This window comes from Corvus brachyrhynchos, unplaced genomic scaffold (assembly GCF_000691975.1).
Source record: "Corvus brachyrhynchos isolate BGI_N302 unplaced genomic scaffold, ASM69197v1 scaffold595, whole genome shotgun sequence".
Lineage (NCBI taxonomy): Eukaryota > Metazoa > Chordata > Aves > Passeriformes > Corvidae > Corvus > Corvus brachyrhynchos.
The window spans coordinates 979,740-1,003,177 of NW_008238373.1; the positions used below are offsets into that span (position 1 = coordinate 979,740).

General features: G+C 41.4%; 1 protein-coding gene across 1 annotated transcript in view; it reads left to right on the forward strand.

Annotated features, from left to right (window-relative positions):
- The window catches only part of UST (uronyl 2-sulfotransferase), a 156,188-nt gene that overhangs the window by 127,322 nt on the left and 5,428 nt on the right, over positions 1-23,438 (forward strand). Inside the window, exon 8 of the mRNA XM_017736401.1 lies at positions 22,591-22,870. Within this exon, the coding sequence (XP_017591890.1) occupies positions 22,591-22,870 (280 nt within the window). The remainder of the gene's footprint in view (positions 1-22,590; positions 22,871-23,438) is intronic.

Below are 23,438 nucleotides of genomic sequence, written 5' to 3' on the forward strand. Positions count from 1 at the left end.
AGTGGATACACCCATGAGTGATAAGCATAGTCAGTGAAAGTATCCTTTCTTTTTTCAGTCCCATAAAAGAAAAATATGTTGTTTTCTGTCTTCCAGAGGTTTGAAATCTTATTGTGAATAAACTAAGCTGTTTTAAAACTAGGAGCTCTTGGAAAGTTTTGAGCACTTCTGGGCTTTCTCATGACTCTGTTTTTCAAAAGATCCTGTAGGTCTTTGAAATATTTGTCTCAGAAACAAAACTTCTCTGTGGTGAGTTCTGAAGCAAAGATTGACAGTGTTATAACAGCTGTGGTTCTTGTTCTGCTGAGGAAGGTGAAGACACTCCAGACAATGTGTGTGTGACATGAAAACCATAACTGTGCCACTAAAAGATTTATCCAAGATAGTATCAGTGTCATTGCTAAAATGGAATCAGGAGTAAAGGTGTGGCAAGAGAGTTTGGTGTGGCTTTCCAATCCACATGGAGCTTGTATACATCCAGGCTCAAGTCCTTTCTATTTACTGTTCCTTGCTAGCATGTACTTGTCAGATTGAGTTAGCTGTTACGTGCATGGTTACACAGCAGAGCAGTTGCCTATAAATATATCTTGTGGCCCCAAATGAATTGGCATTTTGAGATGAAAAGTGAGGCAGCTGACAGCCTGACGTGACATCGGTGCTCAGTCTGGGTGGATCTGCTCCCTGAGCCTACAGTGCAGGGAAGTGAGATTTATATGTCCGTTTGCCAAACACATTGCTGTGGCTCTGCTTTCTCCTGGAGTCAAGAGCAGTGGTTGACTTGGTAAGTACAGCAGCACCAGCAGTAATCACTTAGATCAGGTGAGAAATTTACATACTTCATATTGGCAGGCCAGGATCATGGGCATGGTTCATGAACTGGAGAAATGAGGAATGAGGCTACTGTTGATCCGTAGTTCCCCTTCCCAGTGCTTCTGGCATTCAAGGAGGTTGGCTGCCTTCCAGATCTCATCACCGATGATGGCAAAGAAGGATATGGTTTCTCTTCTTGCTAATTACAATACTGATTTTTAAATCCTTATTTTAGGCTTGGATTTTCATGGGAGTTGTATTTGCAAAGGCTCTGCTCAGAATCAGTTGTAGTGGAAAGTGAAGTCCATGTTCCCTTAAATCATTGTTTGAAAACCTAGATCTAATATTCCTCCTCTAGTAAAGTTCACATGAGTTCATAGACTGGCTCTGACAAACTACAATGTATTGTAGAGACAGGCTGAGCATTTTTTGTAGAATTACTTCATCTTCCCTTTCTTTGAGCTATAACATGTGCATATACCGAGCTTGTGCTCTGCAATCTGCTACCTTTTTCCTATTCCTCTCCTGCACCTTTTTTGTATTTCTCTTTCCTGTCAAATGGCAGGGTCTTTACCTGAAGCCAAACAAATTTTATTTTTTGCATGCTCATCAGAGCCTCTCTATCATTAACAGAGTTTCCCCCTCTAAAGTTTCTGTATGTCTGTAGGATTATGAAGACTGAGACCGCCTGATGCATCATCTTTGTCTTTTAGTGCAATTCCATGATTTCAGCCTACAGAATTTGCATTTCATCCCACCTATTCATGTCACTTGCATTCCATTTCCTTTCATCAGATCTATTGATGGGCTGTCTGGTTTTGGATTAAAGCTGCAAAGATGTAATTTCATGCCATGTTGTGGTAAAAACAAAACGTATTTATGTTCTAAATCCCAAGGGACCAGTCAGACAAGCCCTTATATCTCACACATCAAGAATTCCTGTGTATGAATTCATGTGTAGTCAGATCATTTTGAAGGCTTGGTGCTAATACCTTCCAAGCAACTGTCGTGTTTATCTAATGAGCATTATCAGTCACTAAAGATGTTACGGTTTATAAGTGCGCTCCTGCTGCTCATCTGAGGTTGATTCCCTGATGCATCTTTTGAATATTTCCTGTTCCTAGTATCACAAAATGGAAAACCTATGGATAGCCAGCTTTGTTAAAGCTCTGGCACAGAGGGATAGCTGCATTCGGATACAACATTAGTGATATCTCATAAATGATCCAGGGTTACTGATAACAATATACCACAGAGATTTTAATGACAGGCAGTTAAAGCTTGCAATGATAGTTCATTCCTTCTTGAGTAACTTCCTAAATAAAATCATAATGCTATTTTAATCAATAGCATTTCAGCTAAACCTCTGTTACTGCTGCTGCTTTAAAAATATCATTTAAACAAAAATTACAGCAGTAACAGATTATGCAGATTGCTTCTTTGACAACTTTGACCTCTCTCCAGGCAACAGAAGGCATACAGAAGGAGCTATTAAATCGCAGTTAATTGGTGTGGTTCTGTTCCCAGGTGCAGCTCTGGTATATTTGAAGATGTCTTCATTTCACCTACACAGAAACAAGCAAGCTGCACAAGGTGGCTGAGGGTGGAATATAAAAAACTTTTATTAATAATAGGACCAAAACAACTGAGAATTTAGCTCAATTATCACTGTGTCCCACAGTGTTTTCAGGGCCACTGTTTAGCGAGAAACGTCTCTTAATTGAAAATTAATCATATTTGGCATTGAAGACACAGGAGCAGTATGGAGCAGATCACAGAGCTGACTATTCACTTAGCTTTTAGGAGCACAATCGTATTTTCAGTCTTCAAATAAAGCTGTTGTACTTTTTTCTTAGACTAAATCACTGTATCAATGGTAGAATGGGCCGCAGGTTAAATTGATTATTCTTATCTCCAAGGCATCTTGCAAGAACAAGCCAAGTACCATGAGCCAGCATCTTTGATGGCTCAGAAATGTTTTAAAAAGCATTAAAGGTAAGGTAACTATAGAAAAGCAATTTAATTGTTAAGACACTTTTACCTGTAATTTTTTACAGTAGAGACAAGCATCCATCCCTTAGGAATTACTTAGATTTTCACATAAATGCTGCAATTTAAAATCTAGTTTCTAAAGTGATGCAAATTAGCTGCTATAGTAATTAAACTGTTATAATAATTAAAATTAGGAAAACATGAGAGAGCATAAGTTCTGACAAGTTAGGTGGGAAATTATTGCACGGCACTTTCTGACATGCAGCTTGCTAAAGGCATTAAAGCTAACATCAAAAGGGTTTTTCCCAGACACATCAGGGCTAGGTGGCCGAGAAGAGTCAGGCAGAGAGACAGTGGGCAGCTGGGAGAAGTGGCAGGGAGACAGGGAAGGGACATCCCCCAGGTACATCTGTAAAGGGACCACTTGCTCCCAGAGGACACAGTGTATTGTGCTCTAAAATCATCTTAAGGACCCTGTTGCTACTATTAGAAAAGAAGGGAGAGAATAAGTAACGTGAATTTCAGCAAAGTGCAAGAGTCAGCTCTTGATGACAAAATTTTAAGAATTGAAATGAAGTAAATATGTTAGCAGTGTAGCTCTCAGGTGCTACACAGGAGTCGCTTTGGTATGTCTCCCAGCCATCACTCCTCTCTTGAACACAGCTTCAGACCATGCCTGTGCTCTTTCCTCTGAACCCCTTTGCTTTCCCTGCCCTGAAGGCAGTTTATGGTGCTGGAGAGCTGACCCCTTGCTCTTCCTTCCTTGGAGTTATGTTCCCTACTTCCTTTCCTTGTTGGAATTTCCCAGCCTTTTTGGTCCATCCCTCTTGAAAATTTTCTCTCCAAGAAGCTATAGTGAGAAAAGAGGTTTTTACTAAATATAGCTATGAAGATTCCATTTTTCTTTTTTTTCTCTGTTCTTGGAGTAGAATCACAAATTTTCAAATGTAGTATGAAAGAGCATTCTCCCCTCTGCTTCTCTCTTGGCTCATCTTCCCAGTTTCCTCCTCTTCTTCCAAACTGCATTCTCATTGTGTTCTTTTATTACTATCTTCTTTCCAGTTTTCTATCTTTGTCTATCTCCAACATTTGCACAATGGTTACTGCACTTTATAAATATTATCTTTTGAGTTGTGCTATCTGCACTCCATTTGAATATCTTCTCAGTTACTTGCAAATGCCATCTATAATACAGGTAACTGTTAGGGTGTGGCATTTTTTACTCCACAGCTGTCTTGAGTCCTTGGCAGTGTTAGGGATGCTGCTGTGAGAGCTAGCATTCATCAAGGATTTCTTTGAAACTGAAATCGCCACCTCTGTGGTATGTCCCCTGATTCAATCTGCAGCTATTTTGGAAGAATAGTTAAGATGACTCCCAAGCTTTTAGAGGGCTGCAATTGTCACCTAGACATAACAGATGAAAAAATCAAATTGATGTACTGGGAGGAACTATAATATATTGAGGATGTGATTAATAGACAGTTGGGAAAAGTCAGTATGGCATTTGTAAAAACTCAAAAATCAACTACTTCCTTGAAGGACGTAGCAAGCACAGGGATATGAGATGGTACAGGTGTGATTTTTCAGCAAGATCTCTGTCTAAAAGCTCTTTAAGAAAACCAGTTGTCAGGATAGGAGAAAGAATGTTCTCCTGCAGGATAAAGCTGGTGGAAGAGGTAGGCATGCATTGTCTGGTAGTGTCCCCTTACTTTGAAAAAAACAAGGAAGTCTCACAGGGACTATGGTGCAGCCTGGGATAAATGTTCTCTTAAAAAGGTATGACTGAGGTAAGAGAGGTCAATGCCGATATGATGTTACCAGGAAGCAACAAAAACAACACTGAAGTGGCCTACGAATCATAATAAAGCAAAGCATTAAAATTCATCTCATGTGCAGTTGAGAAGGTCTGTCCTCAGCACTCAGAGCTGCAGTCCGCAGATGCTCTGGGTCCTGATCTGTGTGGAGCTTGGTAGGAAAGTGCACAGATTGTCAGATGGGTGGGTATTTTTCTCTGCACAGGGAAGCAGTCTCCTACTGAAGAAATTTTTATGCAAAGCTAGATCAAGTCATGACTCAATTTTTCCAGATGGCAGAAAATGATAATGCAGGACAGAAGGGCTAAATCCTGGCTGAATCTCAAGAGCAGCTGAAGGAAAGACATTCACATCTGAGGTGCTGCCCTAGCTGCAAAGCAGGGAGTTCACGCAGCTGTACTTCTGATTTGTGTTTAATGGTAGGTGATTCAGGAGCATCAGAACATGCCTGCTCTTGTTCTGATTTATCTGTTCTCTTTCAAGTTTACATTCTGGGCAAGCAAAAGGTGGCAAGGATGACAGTGAAGCCAAAGAAAGGTAATTTTCTGCAGACACACCAGGCCTCATTTTCCAGCTAGACTTACCAGAGAAAGAAAGAAACTGTTGAGTTGGCCTCTGGTTTTCCAGCAGTGAGCAGCAGCTGTTTTGGTAGCAGTAGCAGCAGCTCATATAACAAATGTTTCATGATGAATGCAAACAAAAGCCAGCCCTGAAATTCCAGCTCCGCTATGTACGCATAAAATACAAAACCAGTTCAAAATAACGTAACTACTCAACTTAAGGGATTTTTTTTCTCCTCCTCTAAATAAATTCCATATGAGAATTAGTGTTTGGTCTGCTCAGTTCTCCAGGGTTCACCCAGAAAATTCTTATCATGCAGGCTGAGGGCAAAAAGTGAGCACAAAAACAGACCAAGAAAAAGTATTTTTAAAAGAAGTGCACGTGCAAAGAGGTGTGTGGTTTGGGTGAAGGTTTGAGAATGCCAAACATGCTTACTGAATTGAAATTACTGCTGATGTTTGTGAGTTGGCTGAATCCACTTGCCTCCAGAATAGGTCTTGGAGGAATTCTTTATGCACCTCTGTTCAATTTGGTTTCTGAAGATGACTTGTGGTTTTAAAGGCATCTGCATGTTAGAAGAGTGTTATGCCCTCTAGCATAAATTTCTTTCCAGATAGCTAGTGGGAGGATTTCTAGGGAATGCAAGTTGCTGGTCGGTGCATACTCAGGGGAAATGAGGATATTGAAGAGAGAGAAAAATATAATAATTGAAGACTCAGGAGAAATACAAAAGCTATCCAGGGGGCAGTGTCTTAAATTGTTATCTTCCTCCAGTTGCTTAAGTTAAAACAGCAAGTAAATACCAGCATTTACCCATCCCTCCCTGCTCTGCTGTTTGCTGAAAGTCTGGAGCGGCATCTGTTGTCTGCCCACGCAAGCACTCCTGCTCTGTTCTCAGGCCCTGAAATACTCTCTTCACAATCAGTTTGCTTTCCTCATGGCTGTTGTTTCTGATCTGGCTTCCCTGTAATATGGGATTATTCAGCTCTATGCATCCAGCATAAGAAAAACCCTAAATTCTTGCGTTCTGACAGATTAATGATAAAATAATATATCCTGTTGTGCCTTTTGCAATATGATTCTATCTAATACCTTTTGTGTAATGGAAATTTTGAATGAGGTTCGTCTTCTTCCATTTTGTTCCCTTCAACTGAATTTTGCAGGGCCTGTGAAGTTGTGTTGCTGTGTGATGTATTTCTGTTCTTGGGGTACACGTGTACCTGTAAGTCGTTATGGGTATCACATCTTCGGCATTGCAGAGCATGCAAATGTAGGGCTTAGAACAAAAACTGTTTGGTTGTCTTGTCTCTGCTTCTCCTGCTTCTTGACTGCTTCAATTAATTTCCAAGCCGTCAGCTACATGATTTGATCTCTTGGTTTTTGTGCAGTGGAAGGGGGAAAAAGGAGGTTGATAAAGAATACTGTTGGATCTAAAAAAGAAGCGAGGACAGAAGGTTTTGCTTCTTTCTCACTGGAAAGAAGCACGGCAGAAGTTACTGGGAGAGCCCAGTGGCTGGTTGTGTTGGGCCCATGGGGAGGGAAGACAGGGACAGGGAGCACACGGATGTTGCTGCAGCAGAATATTTGGTGCATGCAGGGAGCCACGGGTGCACACAGTCGGCCAGAGCCCCCAGTGCTTTGCAGAGCTGTGCTCCTGTGGCTTTCAGGATGTTAGCAAGTTTGGACGTTTACTGCTTGGACACGAACATGCTTTTTCTGTTACATAAAATGAGAGTGTGGAATTAATGGGTGACTGATACATAATATACATCTTCCAAAAGCTAGTGGAAATTGGAAATGACAGAAGTGACAGCATAGCCAAAGCAAATTTATTTAAAACACTGAATGAAAATATTCACAGAAAACTCTGTTTTAGCCTAAAAACCACTAAATATTTTCTGGACATTGAAGTCTTATTTTTATTTTGACGTTTTCTTCCACTCTACTGTTCCATAAGTGCTCTGCCTATTTCACAGTAGCCTGACTGTCCTTGAAGGGTCTTCAGACAAACCTGGCTTACTTCACTGGATATTGACATTATTTAATGGCACTGCTCAAATTATGTACTGGGGAGCTGAACTCTCTGCATGATCAGTGAAGAGAGTTAAATGGCTGTTCATCTCTCTGGGGGTTGTTTGGTGCCCTGAGTGGCTGGGTGGAAAAAAAATCCTCACTTGTGCTGTATACAGTACACAGTAGGGTAGAGAAGGATGCTGGCTAGGAGTTGACATGCAGTAGTGTTTGTAGGAGCAAGGATGAAGTACGCATATGAAAACAAAGTTTATGTCATCCTTCTTAATGCTTTCCTTGCCTATCCAATAGAGAGATCTGTGCATCATTGAGTCCTATTTAAGTTTTGGTGGAATTGTTTGGGGGTTTCTTGTGGGCTTCACTTGGGGTTTTTTAGCACCCCGCTGTATTTTCCTGCAGTGATTCCAGGAACAAAGTCTATGACCTTAGTTCCCTGTGGTGCACAGAAACACAGCAGAAGCCCAGGACTCCATTACCAAGAGCAAAGGAGGTGAATGAAGAGGAAGATCTATTCTAGTAAACTCTCAAGAAACCCCTGCATGGTGACCAAAGCAACTGCTAGAGAGTGAACTGCGGAAGATGGGGAACCTGGGGAAGGATTTTGGACAGTAAAACTATGAAGGGATCTTGAAGCATGGCAGGACCAGCTGGGGTAAGGGATGATGGTTGAACAAACCTGCTCAGGTATTTGGCAGTGAGGTAATTTCACCAGTTGCTTCCTCCGTATTCTCTCCAAGAGTTTTGGATCAGCACATGTGAGATATATCTCCGGTCTTTCTCTGTGCACGGCTTATGTTTCAGTGTTCGAGAAGTCCTCAGTCTGTCTTTCTGCACTGAAACCTGGTTCATAGGGACTAGTGTTTGTCCAGTTTCACCACAGAAGTATCACATGCTTTCCACATCTTCCTTAGGGTTATTATTTCAGCATTTGTGGATATTTCAGGTGTGGGGTTTTTTCCAGTCTAGATTCTTATCCTGTCTATTCCCATTCTTAATTTAATTCAGTAAGTGGTAAACTCAGTGGTAAATTTTGAGTCTGTGATGGTAATTAAAAGCTATTAGAGTCAGGACATAAGCTGGGAATCCTGGATACTGAATAACGCTGTCCACATCATTAATTGTTGTCTTCCCTGATGGGGGAGACGTGTAGATTTTTGCCAGGAGAAAAAAGGAGGCAAATGGGACTTCATGCTTCTTAGTCTCCAGATAGGTGTTTATTAATTCTTATCTAAGGAGTACAAGCCACTGGCATGGCTTAGACATAGCACAGAGCAGAGAATGCAGCAAGAAGACAACTTATCAAGATCTCACAGCCTTTTTAAAGGTAAATTACCCAATGAAAACTTAAAACACAAGATATTTTCACTTTTTTACCAATGTCCAACAAGTTCCTAAATCATGTAGACAGGAACTGCGGGATTCTGTATCCAATCATCCCAAACCACTATTGCTGCAAAATACGGAGTTAGTGAAGAAGGAGAAAGAAGCTTTTAACTACAACTTATCCTCCATTTTGAGGTTTTCTACTTCTCTCTATTTACTATGCAAATAGACCTAAAAACTCTAAATTTTTCACCCTGTGATAATCTCACATAGTATTCTATCACCTAATTCACACCACTGCAGATTCAAATTCTTCCCAGAGGCTAGGCAAATTTTCCCATGGACAAAGGCCAAAACCAGTACTGTCCAGGGGGGTAAAACCTTTCAAAACAGAGAAATATTCTCTGCATTCTAGGTTTCCACACGAAATAGCATTCTGAAGAGTTCATATTCTTTCCCGAATTTGGGTACTTAGTCTAGCTCATGACTTTGTGTGCCAAACCAATTCACTGATTTTCTCTAATGACCAGGTGAGATGCTTAGCATGGAGGGTGTGTATTCTTCATAAGTGCAATGAAACAGAGTTCTTGTGTTAATATTTTTTGTCTGTTTTGTTTGCAAGTGGCAAATTGTTCTTTCCAGTCAGAGTAGTGAAAAAGCGTGAGATGAGTGCTCTTAGTCCAAGCCCTTGAAAGAAATACATTATTGTGGTGGGCATACATATACACACATCCTGATATACATACGTATTCATCCAGATATACCAAGAACAGCTCCTGGAGGACAATAAACCCCTTTTGTAGTCAGCTATTCTTAGCTCTTATTAGTTGAAAATAACAAGAAAAAATTGCATCTTGTACAACTTTGCCTGTTTGGTGCAGACACGCCAATGCAAGTGGCTGATAGCAAGAAGTGTTGTCTTACCCATTACCAAACAGCTTACCAAAAATGTCAGCCCAGTTCATCTTGAACTTTTACTAACAGAAGAGCAGTGAAACTGCAAAGCATATCTGTCTGTATATTAAATTTCAGATTTTACTTAGCACTGCCTTCTGCTGGTGGTAGAATATGGTATTGGGTCCCTGGCAGGCCCCAGTACTTTGTGCATTTGCAGAACACCTTATTTAGCCTATTTTAAGGGCAGACTTACCACTTAGCCAAAGGTTCTGCTTTGAATCATTGAAAATTATTTTCCTTGGTGCATGTTTTTGCAAGCTACTTGTAGAAATCAGTGGTTTGAGTTCCTGCTTAATTCAGCTGCTCAGTTCACAGACTGCTTCAGTTACCCTTTCAGACCACATCTTGGTGTGCATCCCACTTGTTCAAAAGTAATAAGAAGTTAAGTGCATAGCCTCTTTGTATCTCATGTGCAAAAAGGGAAAACCTCCTAGTCCCACACATCTTTTCATACTGTATATACATGTGTGAGTAATTTAGTGAAGAAATGGCACATGATATGTTAGTATATTTTACTAGCAATTGGCAATGCCAGACCAATATTTTGATTTTGAAATAGTGGCAGAACTTGCCCAGATTGCTGCTAAAATCAAAGGACGAATCTAGCACTGCATCCTTGTTTCTTAGCAGGAAAAGACAAAAAGCAAAAGATACAACAGAAGTATTTTGATAAACAGATGTCACCCACTTTAAAGTGTTGAATCTCAGTTTAATTTTTCCCATGCTATATAAATAGTCCCTTCACTTCCTTTAGCCTTGCAGTTTTTCATTTCCCACTGTTACTCAAACAAAATGAAAAAAAAAAAAACTAGTTACATTTATGAGGACTCTATATTTGCTCAGTTTAAGGGTTTTTGTTTCTTCAGTAAATGTACTTAATAAAATTAAATGCTCTGGGAATGTGCCAGAAATGCTGTCAGCCATTATGGCAAGCCGATGGATGAAGTTCCAGCTGAATGTGATGTGCCCAGGTTACTTTGTTTATTTAGAATCTGGTGACCACAGTCACTGGACATACTAGAGTAGCCTGTGAGGAATGTGTTTTTAAAGAGCTCAGAGTCACAATTTCATACTCCTAGCATGCATGGGTTTACTGGAGAACTTGGCCCTATCCAGACATTGAATTGGGTACTGGGACCTGCATACTCAGCACTAAAACTGGATGTGAAGGCAATCTAGCTGAGGCATCTGTCACCCCACTGATTGCCAGGGTTGGTTCTACTGCTTAGACTGGTTAGGCCAGGTGTCCCCTTCCTCCCTCAATAGCTCCAGGTGTGTCCCTTCCAAAGCTGCACACTCAGTTGCAGAGGACAACCTCCCCAATAGATTTTTTTGGCTGGAAAGTTGCCCAGCAGAGAAGTACCTGAGCATGGTGGTTCAACAGCTGGCTTAACATGAGCCAGTGTGTGCCCAGGTGGGCAGGAAGGCCAATGGTATCCTGGCCTGGATTAGATGTAGCATGGCCAGCAGGACATGGGCAGTGACTGTCCCCCTGTACTCACCAGTACTGGTGAGGCCGCACCTCGAGTGCTGTGTCCAGTTCTGGGCCCCTCATTGCAAGAAAGACACTGAGGTGCTGGAGCATGTCCAGAGAAGGGCAAGAGAGCTTGTGAAAGGTTTAGAGAGGGTAAGTCATATGAGGAGCAGCTGGGGGAGCTGGGCGTGTTTAACCGGGAGTAAAGAAGGCTCAGGGGAGACCTTAACCACTCTCTACAACTACCTGGAAGGAGGTTGTAGCCAGGTCGGTCTCTTCTCCCAGGGAACCAGCGACAGGACAAGAGGAAATGGCCTTAAGTTGCACCAGGGACAGTTCAGGTTGGACATCAGGAAAAATTTCTTCACTGAAAGGGTATTTGAGCATTGGAAGAAATGTCCCAGGGAAGTGGTGGAGTCATTGTCCCTGGAAGTGTTCAAGGAAAGACTGAATGTGGTACTTAGCACTATGATTTAGTTGACATGGTGTGTTCAGTCAAAGGTTGAACTCAGTGAACTTGGAGGTCTTTTCCAACCTTAATGATTCTATGATTCTAAGACAAAACCTGATTGTGTGCATTGGTCACCCACTGAGCCCTGAGCCTGGGTGAAAACATGTGCCTCAGAGCCCTGTTGTTATGTTTAAGTGCACATACACATCCAACACGGTCACTGTCCCTTCTACATAAATGTACACTGAGCCTCCCAGAGGTGATTTTTTTATTTTTTTGGACAGGCCTGTCTAAAGTTGGCTTGATTATTTTTTCATTGTTTTTCTTACTATGGAAACCCTGAGTGTACTGTTCTCTCAGATAACTTTTTCATCATGTTTTCCACAGAACTTCATTAAAATACTCTGTATTAAAAAAAAAATTCTTCTAATAAGCTTAGCAAATTAAATAGGATTTTGTAGATTCAGGCTCAGATTTGTTGTTAAGAGGAATAGGTGTTGAAATTGGGCACTGAAATGTTGACTTTTGGTTCTTAATGGTATTTTCTGTGTTGTGTTATGTTATCAGATAAGTTAAATTTACTTCCAGAACTCATCTGTAATTCACAGCATCATTCACAGCATCAATGCCTTCTCTTCTTGTCACTCTGCCCTTTGGTCAGTAGGCTGGGGATGGGCAAGAGGTTGGGAGGGGACACAGCCAGGACAACTGACCCAGACTGATCAGAGAGATATTTCATACCGTATAACAACATGTTCAGTAATCAATAAAAGTAGAGGTGGAGGAAGGAGTGGGATCTTTGGCTTCTAGGTTGGCCATTGCTTATGCACTGACTGGGGAATGTGGTAAGGGATGTCGTTTACATCACTCCCGCCCTCCCCACCTCCTTCAGATTAAACTGTTCTTATCTCTACCCACGAGTTTTCTTGCTTTTGTTCTTCCTGGTCTCTCCATTCTCCTACTGTGAGAGCAGATGGCCGCATGGGTGCTTGACTGCTTACTAGGGCAGCAGCCTGCCTCAACACGTTTCTCTCTTTATCTTGATAAAACTTTTAACATTGCATGTCTTGCGAGTAATGTTGAGTGCCTTTGTTCCACCTCTCCTGAAGACTGCAATGTAGAAAATTGCAATGTTCTTCAACAAAAGCCTAGGTTGTTGCACATTTAGTGTTCCTTTTAGTAACCTCGTTCCCTCCCAAAATTGATTTATCTTGTAGAGCTTTTCCTAATTGCTGTCACATCCTTCCTGGTTTCTGTCTCATTTTATTCTTATTCTGAGGTGTTAACATTTATAAGTGTCCGTAAATACTGAAATGGAAAAAGACAGCAGGTCATTTTATCTCCTGTTTTGTTAATCACAAGGGAAAGGTTTGTGCAGTGTAACTTTGAAGCATGGTAGTCATTATGTCAGGTCTAGTATTGTCATTAAACTAATGTGCAGACTATCCTGGAAACTTTGATACTAGCCAGTCTCTCTAACACTGGCATGAAACTACTGGTTGAAATACTGCAGACATAAGACAATTTGCAGGATTAAGTGCAGGAGCAATGGCTTTTCATACCCGGTATGTCTCTCATTCCGATTCATGTGCGCTTTCAGAGTACTCAGCTCAGTTCTTTAATAAGCAGTAGAGTTAAGGCTACTTCCTGTAAACAAGGTGATAGATGGCAGAACGATGTGCCCATGTATCTCTTCCCTGTCTGCACATTAATGTTAAATGGAGGTTGAATTTTAAAAGATCATTGAGCAAGCTCTGTTTCCTCAATGGATTGTTCCGGGTGCTGACACACAAGCAAGAATGGTAAAAGGTGTGCTGGAGCTGATTGTGTCAGTGACTGAAGACAGGTGAGTGTTACTGCAGAGGCAGTTGTCTTTGCTACTGGCTGGGACAGATGCATAGGGTGCATAGGAAAGCCTTTATCTTCAAAGATCTTGGTCTCATAAGTATGTCAGAAATGCTATTTCCACACTCCTTCCGGAAGAAAATATATTGCCTGGAATACAGAGCAAGTACATGCATGTGTAAATCTTGATAGTGTTTGAACAGCTTCTAAGCACCTAAAAATGTCCTGTATTCGTTTATATTAACCCAAACAGATTAAAATCATACTTATCCTTGAGTTGGGGTCTGCTTCCAAAAGCTCTTGTGCATATAAAGCATTGCCAGGGGAAGTCTACTGCCACAGGTCACTGAGACACTACATCCTGTGATACAGCCTCTGAGGGAGCACTTTGGTGCTCAGGATCAAACAGGTCACCCCAGACCTAGGGATTTTCTTCTGCCTTTTCCAAGCCCCCTTTCCTTGCCTGTAGCTGCACTGCTAAAGAAGTGCTGAGGTTGGCATGAAGAGCCAGTGTATCTCTGTAACTTCTGTAACAGCATCTGCCTCCAAGATTTCCAGGACAGACACAAACTCTCAAATTGCAGCAAATCCCAGGTGTCCCAGGTTCCTCGTTGCCGACACAGCTGCAGGCTCTGTAACAGAGGCAGTGAAAAGCCAAGGCATGAATTCACCTTGACTTGGGTTTGATGCCATTGTGGAAATCCAGCAGTATCTTTGGTCAATGTGAAGTCCCGAGATACCTAAAGGTTTGGCTTATCTATCTGTCAGACTCTTGGAGGTCTGCTGGGTGCATAGGAATTACCGTCTTTCCATGAGTGAGGACACTCACCCTTCACTTGAGCTTATTCGTGGAGGCGTGGAGGGCAGAGTGTGTTGCCTGGATCTTCCTGGAAGGAGGAAAGATGCATTCTTGTTTCTGGTTCATAGTGACCTCAGGGGACATGAAGACCCTGGCAGCCTTAGGGCTTAGCCCTGTTGGGACATTATACTTTGCCTTGTAGTCTGAACAGTAGAAAATCAGGATGTTCCCTCTCCAGGAAAAGAGCAGGGTGAGAATTGCACTAGCCACACTATGAGATTACTCTCCTCTCCCAGGGCTTCTAGTTAATATAATTCCCCTTCTTTTTATTTTTTTCTCTTGCTGAAACAAGTCTGCCTGTGTTAAACAACAGACCCTTTTCCTCGATTTTGGCCAGAGGAGGAAGTCTTTGTCCCGATCTCCTGGCAACTGGCCAAGGCAGTCGGGCTGTGGGCCAGGAGGGGGTGAACTTGAAAGGAACAGTGTGTTGTTTCTGCTCTGGTAGCATTCTTCCTTCTTCAGCAGTGTCTCGGCCCCTGGCTGCCTTCAGTCACTCATTATACACAAAAGAACCTAAGGGCAAAAGAGACAATTTTCTCTTGACTGCCTGTAACTTGAAATAGTAAGAAATAAAACCATTTTGGGGCTTTCAGTTGTCTGTGTGCAGGCATGGTTGGGAGAAAATCTTCTTAGAACTGGCATCTTTCTCACAAGGGAGAAAAGAACCAATAGCACCTTTTTCCCCCCCATTTTAATAGCAGCTTTCTTACAGTACCACTCATCTTCCCAGTACTGTCTCTCATACCAGTTGTGATTTTACCTTGGCAGTGCATAAATTTTATTACTGGACATTACTTGCATCATAGTATTTTTGCTTTCATTTTTCATTTCAGTAGTTATATAAAGAAATAAGCAGTCATATGTATGCTCTTGGAAGACTTAGGCTTAAGTCTAAGAGGCTAAGAGCCTGCACTTAGAATTAACAATTTTTAAGGCCATGATCTCAACTTTTTTTTTTTTTAAAGGTAGGATTATTTCCCATTCCTGCAAGGCCTAGTACTAGAGGGTGGTGACCACTAGGTTTGAACAGTAAAAAAGTGGAAAAGGTCGCAAATTGGGTGTCCAGACATCTTCCAAAAATGACATTCACACTGAGATATCTGAAAAGCAGTGACAAAAAGTCTTTTGCATGTGGTGCTTCTGATTTGGAAGCTGACACAAGCAAGACGTTCGAAACTTGCATCTGTGAAAGACTTAAATGGATCATTGGATCATTGAGCTTGGCTTCCTATGTGCTCCAGGCCACAGAGTCTCTCTTCTGCATAGAGACCAGTATCTGGAGTTCATTAAGTTATCCAGCATTGATGTAAAATTTTCAAGTGATAGCAAATCAACTGTGTTTGTTTTGTACTAACAATCAATTACCTTCACCACTTTAAAAAAGCAGTGCCATGCTTCCAGTCCCCATTTGTCTGGTTCCTGCTTCCAACTCTTCAGTACCCATAGTTTTCTCACCATGAAAATATGCAGATGCTGTAAACAAGTCACCTCTCAATCATCTTTTTTTGGTAAGCTGACCAGAACAAATTTATCATCTTTCTCCAAAGTGTCCCTTTCAACCCCAGTGTTCATTCTGAGGCTGTTTTCATAGTCTGTCTGATTTAGGATGTGGTTACAAAACTGGATGCTATATGCCAGTGTTTCACTTACCAATACTATATATGGAAATAAAGATACCTCCACCTCTCTCCATTCCTCTTGGACATCTTAGCTTGCACAGCACGCCTCTTCATCATTTCCTTTTTGTGGACAAAAATCACAGATAGCAGCCTACCATGACTCGAAGCACAAAGGCAAGATGCCTGCTCTAGATTCTCAGGTCGTGGGCTATATCTCTGCAGATTTTCTGCATTACATAGCTGTGGTGAAGCTTTTCCTGCTTGTAAGCGCTGCTGAAATTTGTCTCGGTCACTGCAGCTCTCTCTTGTCTCTGCAATAAAGTAATAATGTTAGTATCTGCATAACCTACTATGCAGCCCTGTTCACAAGCGATCTGTAAGAAGCTATTTTTAAATTGTGGTTTTGTCAGATCCAGATTTGACTGGATTCATTCAGTAACCCTTAAACAGCTATAAAAAATACATTAGAAATTGCATATGAGCTGCAACCATAGCAGTTCTTTCGGCAACTCAAACTAGACAATCCTGGCATTTCCTCTGCAGATGACTTTGGTTTTGGCACCTCCAACTCTGTCTAGTTCAACTTAAAAGTTGCTTAATGGATATAAAAGTACCTGACCACATTCTCATAAGAATCTGCCTGTTCATTCTACCAGTGTGGGTTATTTTTCAACTTTTCTTTTTCTTCTGCGTTAACCTACCTGAACTGGGAATACAATATTAAAATGCACCAAAGGAGGGCATCTATTAGAAGATCCTGCTGAGATTTGTTATCTGATCTTATGTGAGATACAGCACATTTCCAGGGTGAGGGCAGCATCAGAGGCAATGTGTGGTACAGGAAGGTTGGCTGAGGTGTCCCATGCAGCTGGAAATCCATGTTGTTGGATCCACAGTTCTGAACTCATAGGAGCAAAGGCACAGCACTGTGATGTTTCCAGGAGGAGAGTTAGAGATTTCATGATAAATACACTGGTTGGAGAAGAGACTTCAGAGAGTGGTAACTGGGGAAAGTTATATATTTGTATTGCTGAGTTTGTTGTATGGCAAGTGTTTCATAATAGTGATGTAATGCCTTTAACAGCTCAAGCAGTATGTAAGAGCATTGTTGAATGCGTATTGCTGTTGCATTGTCCAGTTGACAGCCAGACCAGTGCAGTGTTGACTTCTGCAATATTTTCCAAATATATGTTACTTGCATAGTGTAGGAAGATGTTTGTTATTTGTGGCCTTATCAGACCAAGGTACTTCTTACATTTATCACTTATCGCTACCTCTTTTTTCTTTTTTCTTCATTTTTTCTTCCTTGCTGTGATTTTATGTCATGCCTCCTTGGTGTTTACATCCTGGAACATTAGTAGTTTTTTGACTGCACGTCATTCAGATTATCTGTTTGAGCTCTTCCTAGCTAATCTCTGTTTAGGCATCCCTCAATTTTTCTCTGCCAGCTTATCATTGTCAGAGCTTCCTGCATTTTGTCTATGTTAATATAAATAATGAAATTATATAAGGTTAACAGGGAGACTATTCTTTCCTCCAGTTTCTTTATTCATTGTAGTGGTAAGAAAGAAGAAGGACCATTGCTGTCTCACCTAGTTCCATCTCTGTCACTGACAGCCATAATTTTAGTATCTGTGCTAATTACAGTCTGGTGTATTTGCTCCCAAGATCCCTGTTTGAAAAATAATAGGACGTTCCATTTCCTAGGAGTGCAGGTCCCTGAAGTTTTGGGAGTTTCCATGACCTCTGGAGTGCTGCTCTTTCAGAGAGTTTCATACCTGACCTTTAGGAGATAGGAAATGGCTGTGTGCCACTGTGTGAGAGTTCTCGTAATCCCCTGGAGTTGGGAGTTGTTCCATGGCAGCAAAGCAGCACAATAATACAGGACAGAAGTGCTAAAACAAAGCAAGCATTGCTGTGAGCCTGGCATAAGTCCCCAGTATGCACATGACGGTCTAATCTTTATCTACATGTCGTTACAACTTACACCGTATTTTGTTGGTGTGAATAACCGAGAGGAGAGTAAACTAGCAGTGAAGAGGTTAGTAACTGGGATTCATAGTATTTCAGATAAAGTTGGTAGATGCTGTGGGACAAATTGCTACTTAACTTTTCTATCAGTTTTGATTTTTAATATATTTCTGTCTGGCGGGTGTCTCTGTTAGGTTTTCTCCAACATCCCTGCTTTCCATTAACAAACATGAGCCCAAGCAAGGTGCTCCATCGCGGAGTGTGGCTGCAGCACACCATCCCTCCTCCAGCTTGGATCCAGGGACCTGCCCTGGACCAAGACTCCTGAGCAGCACTAACCCTGTGGCCATTGGAAAGACATGTGAGCCCAGCACATCAGTGTCTCATCGGTTCTCCCCACACTGTCCTTTTCCAGATATCCTTCAAGAGCCAGGATAAAAATTTTGAGTTTGAAAAGCAAATCAGTTGTATTGGAAAATTCTTTGCTAAGCTGCAGTTTAATATTCTGGGGGAGATCATTTCTAGTGTAGCCATAAGAGCCCTGGTTGGCACTGCAGCAACGAGAGGCAGATCAAGCAGAGACCCTTGCCCCTTTGTACGTCACATCTAACCACAGTGACATACGTTTATTTCCATTTAAAACTCTGGAGAAGTAGGTATGTGCTGTAGCTCGGCTGCATATGATGGAAACGCGGGGCCTCCGTGTGTGGTTGCAGGAAATGAGTTTGCTGTATCTGTGACAGCCGTCGTGCTCGCACAGCCACGAGGGCAGCGCAGCACAGCTCAGCGTGGCGTTCTTGCACCGCAGCGTTAGCCCAGCAAACCCACAGTTCTGCTGGCCTGCAGCCACCCTGAGCTGCCTCCAGCCTGGCTCACCTCTTCCACATGGGCCCCCCAGGGGCGCTGGGCTCCCTGTGGCTTCATCCAGGAGCAGCGCTGAGGAGCAGCCTCGGCATGGCACCCCCCAAAACAGGAGGACACTGGAGAGCACATCATTCTGAAAAGCTCTTCTGAGGTGGAGAATGCCTTTAGGATCATTTTGTCTAAATATGGCAATTCAAGGTTTTTTGAGCCACAAGTTAGAAAACTCACTTTTCCCTATGGTTTGGATTGCTCCAGTGAGTAATGTCCTTTTCTTAGTTTAAAAAAAAAAAAAGTGAGAGTGTGGAAAGTAACAGTAAACGCTCATCAACTGGTAACCCAAAAGAATTTAATTTTCTTCATTCCTATCTACGTACCAGTTTAGTTTTAATTCAAGGTATGAGCAGGCTGCACTGGGGGGTTGCATTGCTGTATAGTACATTCTTCTAGCAATTTAAAAGAATGCCAAAGCAAACACATTTAAAAAAAAATAACCTTGAGAAGTAAATGGTGTAGTTTGTTGCCCTCCATGTGGTTAGCTGTCTCAAAGGTCATAAAATGGGGGTCCTTTGGTGGGCCAGCTGGGTTTATGCAGCATATGCAGATTGGTATTTTGGCTTTAAGCCAGATCTAATTTTCCATTTTGCTTCTATGATGAGAAGAGGTGGTTGAGGTGACCTCAAGGGGCAGTTTTGTGATTTCATCCATATTTGTATTAGAGAGCCTTTTAAGAGTATTTAAGATTAAAACACAGTCTAAATAAAGTTCAGGTACAAAAAAAAGCAGAGTTCACTTGTTTTATCAAAAGGCTGAGCCTGCAGCCAGGCGCAGGCCCAACTCACGCCATCCAACAACCCACACCTCACAGCTCTTCATGCTCTGCAGTTCCGATGATTGTGCTGCAAGGCAAACAGGAGCCAGAAAATTTACACTGCCCCTGCAGCCTTCCAGAGTGTGGGTGTTTCTGTCTGTTCGTATGTGTCCTTCTGTAGACATAGGTCTGTGCACAGAGCAGAGAATTGCACACATCCAGAAACCCCTGTGCCATTGCAACAGCAAATTCAGAGGAGGAGTGTATTGTGCTGCGAGGGTGGCATGGAGCACCGGGCTGCTCCCTGCCTGGCACACCACCAGGACATTGCCTTTGGCCACTCCTGCCCCCACAGGCTGCCCCCCAAAGAAAACAGTCTCATGCTTTTCACCTTGTCATCGTTGGCAGCGTTCCTGGGCTAAGCACAAGTGCTCCTCTCTGCTGAGAGAAGCAGCCACCAAAGGGAGCTGGAGCTGTGAAAGTGGCTTTCCCCACTTAGAGTCCTGGAGGGACCGTATAAGTAAAGAGCTTTTTCCAGTGAGCTAAATGGAGTTTTCTGTAACAGAAATAACTTACGTAAAATAAAAACGAAGTTGGCAAGCAGTATAAAGGCTTAAGCTAATAAATGCAATATTTAGTAGTGTATATTTGCTGCTGAATTTGTAAAGAAAACCAGACTGTAAAGCTGGCAGGAGCTATCAGCTAAGCACAAGAAAGAGGAATGTCTTGAAGTGCTCAATAATCATAAGAAAGTTTTCTTCTCACCCTGGGACAGACTGAGTACAGTGGCCTTCCTGGAGTGTAGTCATTTCATAGCCATCAATGGCAATATGAAGGTAACTTGAACAACTTGACTGAAAATTTAAGAAGATAAGACATTTATTAGTCTATTCCGGTCTATGAGTAAAGGTGGTGCAGACCAGAATAAGCTCTTGGGGAACCCAGACATTTTCACCAAAAATACTTCACACTATTCACTAACTACAGGTCCTGCTTTGTATGCTAATGTCTGTTTGAAATTCAGCATTTCCTGATCCTCCCTCTACACTTTTTCTTAGATAAATAGCATGTTAAAAATTGCATCTTTCTTTCTGTTTTTGTATATTTTAGTCATTTCACTACTATCTAAATAAACTGAGCAAATTGATAAACAGTCAGTAAATATACAGCATGTTTCACCATACATCACTGTAACTAAAGAACAGAGAACTCTGTGTAATCAATTGTTTAATTACTTAGATATATGAGTAGAGATAGATTTCAGTGTAAAGAACTACTAACTTTGGTGTAAAAGTTTCATTTAATTACACAGTAGTATGTTTTAATAGTTACCAATTAATAAAAACCATTGTTCCTTTAGAGAAAGAATTAAAAGTATAGATGCAAAATAGAATTAATGCTTTAAATACTTCGTGATTTAGAACAGTGTTGCATTGGGTAAGCTACTCAACATATCTTCTCTTTGTATCATTCTTCCTACATTTCAAATTACTCTGCTGGAGTTGATAAGCACAACTGACTATTTCAGATATAGTTATTTCAGATATAACTTTTTTCTTCTGCACCAGGTGGGTGTGACACAATGAAGTCCAGTGAATAAGAGCATGTTCAGCCCAGAGCATTGGTCTCATGTAGTATTATTAAAATGTTCCTTGTTTTCCTTCACTCTGAAGGAGGAAAATGTGTGTCCACAGACTGAAAATCAAATTTGTTTGCAAGTGTTGATACCTCCAGCTCTATGAATATTAATCTTTCAAAATTTAAAGAAAGCAGTTCATGTTCACTGCTGTTCTCTGCCCATCTGTTGTACTTTTCAAGATTTAAAATCTTGTACCAGCTTTTTGTCTGAAGATCATTGGTGTTCTGCTTGCTAGATGGACTTACTCATATTTTATTACCTCTTGGGATAAAAGGGTTTTTCTTTGTTTAAAATTCCTCTCTTCCCTAAAAAGCTCTTCTTGATTATTTCTCTTGGATAAACATATTGCTTGTGGGATCCCAAGAACAGCTTACTTTTCCTGCTAGGAACCATTGCTGCATCCCTTAGCTTTATGCGTAAGCAATTATGAAAACATGTTTCTCTAGAGATGTTAAGCATATGTTAAGCTTTGCTGGTGGGTACTTCAGAAGACCTCCATTTGTTCTGCTCACATGAGCAGAACTCTGCCCATGGTAAAATCACATTCTGATTCAAGGAGTCCCTCTGGAATTGAGGGTGGTTGCTGCCAGTTGGAAACGTGAAATGTTCTTTGTTGTCTGCTTCCTCCATGTAAGCTTTTTCTTTGCCATCTGTCATGGCCTGACCCTTTTGAATACTTCTGACTTGAAGAACTGCTGTTACAAGAAGATACAGGTTCTCGTGTTATATACTCAGGATGAAAATACTTAGGATGCTCAGGCAGCCTATTGCCATCTAGAAAAGAGCAAAATGATTGCCTTCAGAGTTTGCCTTACACCTCATTCAAATACATTCATCTCCAATGGTAGGCTCATCTACTGAGAGAGAAGGCAAAGAGACAATTCAGAATTTTTGTTAGTAACTCTAATTCTTTATCAGCAATAAAAGGTTTGTATTTCAGTTTACCAAAGCAAAAGTTGTCAGGTGAGCAAAAAAGTAGTGAAATCTTCCAGGGCATGACAGGAAGATGATTCTAGTTCCATTAACAGGCATAACAGGACAAGAAAGTTAACAGGCACAGTTGCTCCTGAGGTGTCATGTGGTGTTGCCAACAATCCTTCGGTGCTGCCGAAGGATTCAGGTTGACAAATACCTGTTAATATTTGAACTATAATAAAGCACAAATGAGACAGGTCACCATATGCCACATAGGAAATAATTGGTTAGTTAAGCTCGGTGGTGTGCCTGACAAAATTTCCAAAGCTAGGCAAGATTGTGGGTTTCTCTACTGATATGCTTATGCTCATAATTCATATGATGTGGTTTGCATTTTCTCATAACCAGTGACAACTAAGATCTTCAGTGACTGCAGACAAGCCAAATGACCTGTATGAACTAGCCATATTTAAACATGCAAGCCTGAATTCAAACATCTGTATTTTTTCATATCCTGTTAAAAGTAAATCCATTATTAAAGCAACTCATTTGTATCAGTAATGTAGTAGGGCCATGCCTTAATGTTTTAAATTAAAAGTTTACGTGTGGTCTCGCTGATCAGCACCCACCATGTTGCTTGTTGTTCTTTCTTTACAGAACATAGGAAACTTGGCAATCTGACTGTGACAGTGAAAAAGACCGTCCCCTCTCCAGAAGCAATACAGATCCTCTACCAACGCATGAGATATGAATATGAGTTTTATTACTATGTCAAAGAACAATTCCACCTGCTAAAGCGCAAGTTTGGACTGAAGTCTCATATCAGGAAACCACGTCCCAGACCTGAGTTCTTCATCCCTTCTCCCCTGGAAACTGAGGAACCAATAGATGATGAGGAAGAAGATGATGAAAAGTGGCTAGAGGATATCTATAAAAGGTGATGGATGGAAGAGCTGTCCTTTCTCTTCTGGTGACCCCTCCAGCTTTCTTAAGATTTTTTTTAATTATTATGAAAAGTAATTCCTTAAGGAACTGGGTTAACGTGCAGCGGATTTGAAATGGAACAAAACAGACCATTCCCACATGCTGGAGCCTTTGGGAGATACCTGATTTTGCAGGTTTGATTCATTATACAGTGTTGGCTCTATAGCATCCTTGCTATAGCATAGTTCAAGAGAGAAGTATCTACCGTCTGTCACAAAATAACTTTTGGAATACACAGGAGTCCTTTGGGAACCTGCAAAATACAAGAGAGTAGATTAGCATTCTTGAAAAGTAACTTTTACGGATTCTTTTCTCTCTCTTCAGAAACAAGTCTTTGTGGCATAACACTGTGGCATTAACTATGAGCAAGTGGAACTACAGGCAGTGAGCCATTTGGGAAGAGTGCCTCTTTTTGTCCAAAGCACCCTGGTATCCCAGTGTTATGGTCAGAGCCATTGCTGTGTCTGTGAATCCAAGGATAACAGGCTCAGAAAGGGGCTAGGTAACAGCTCCTCAAATCA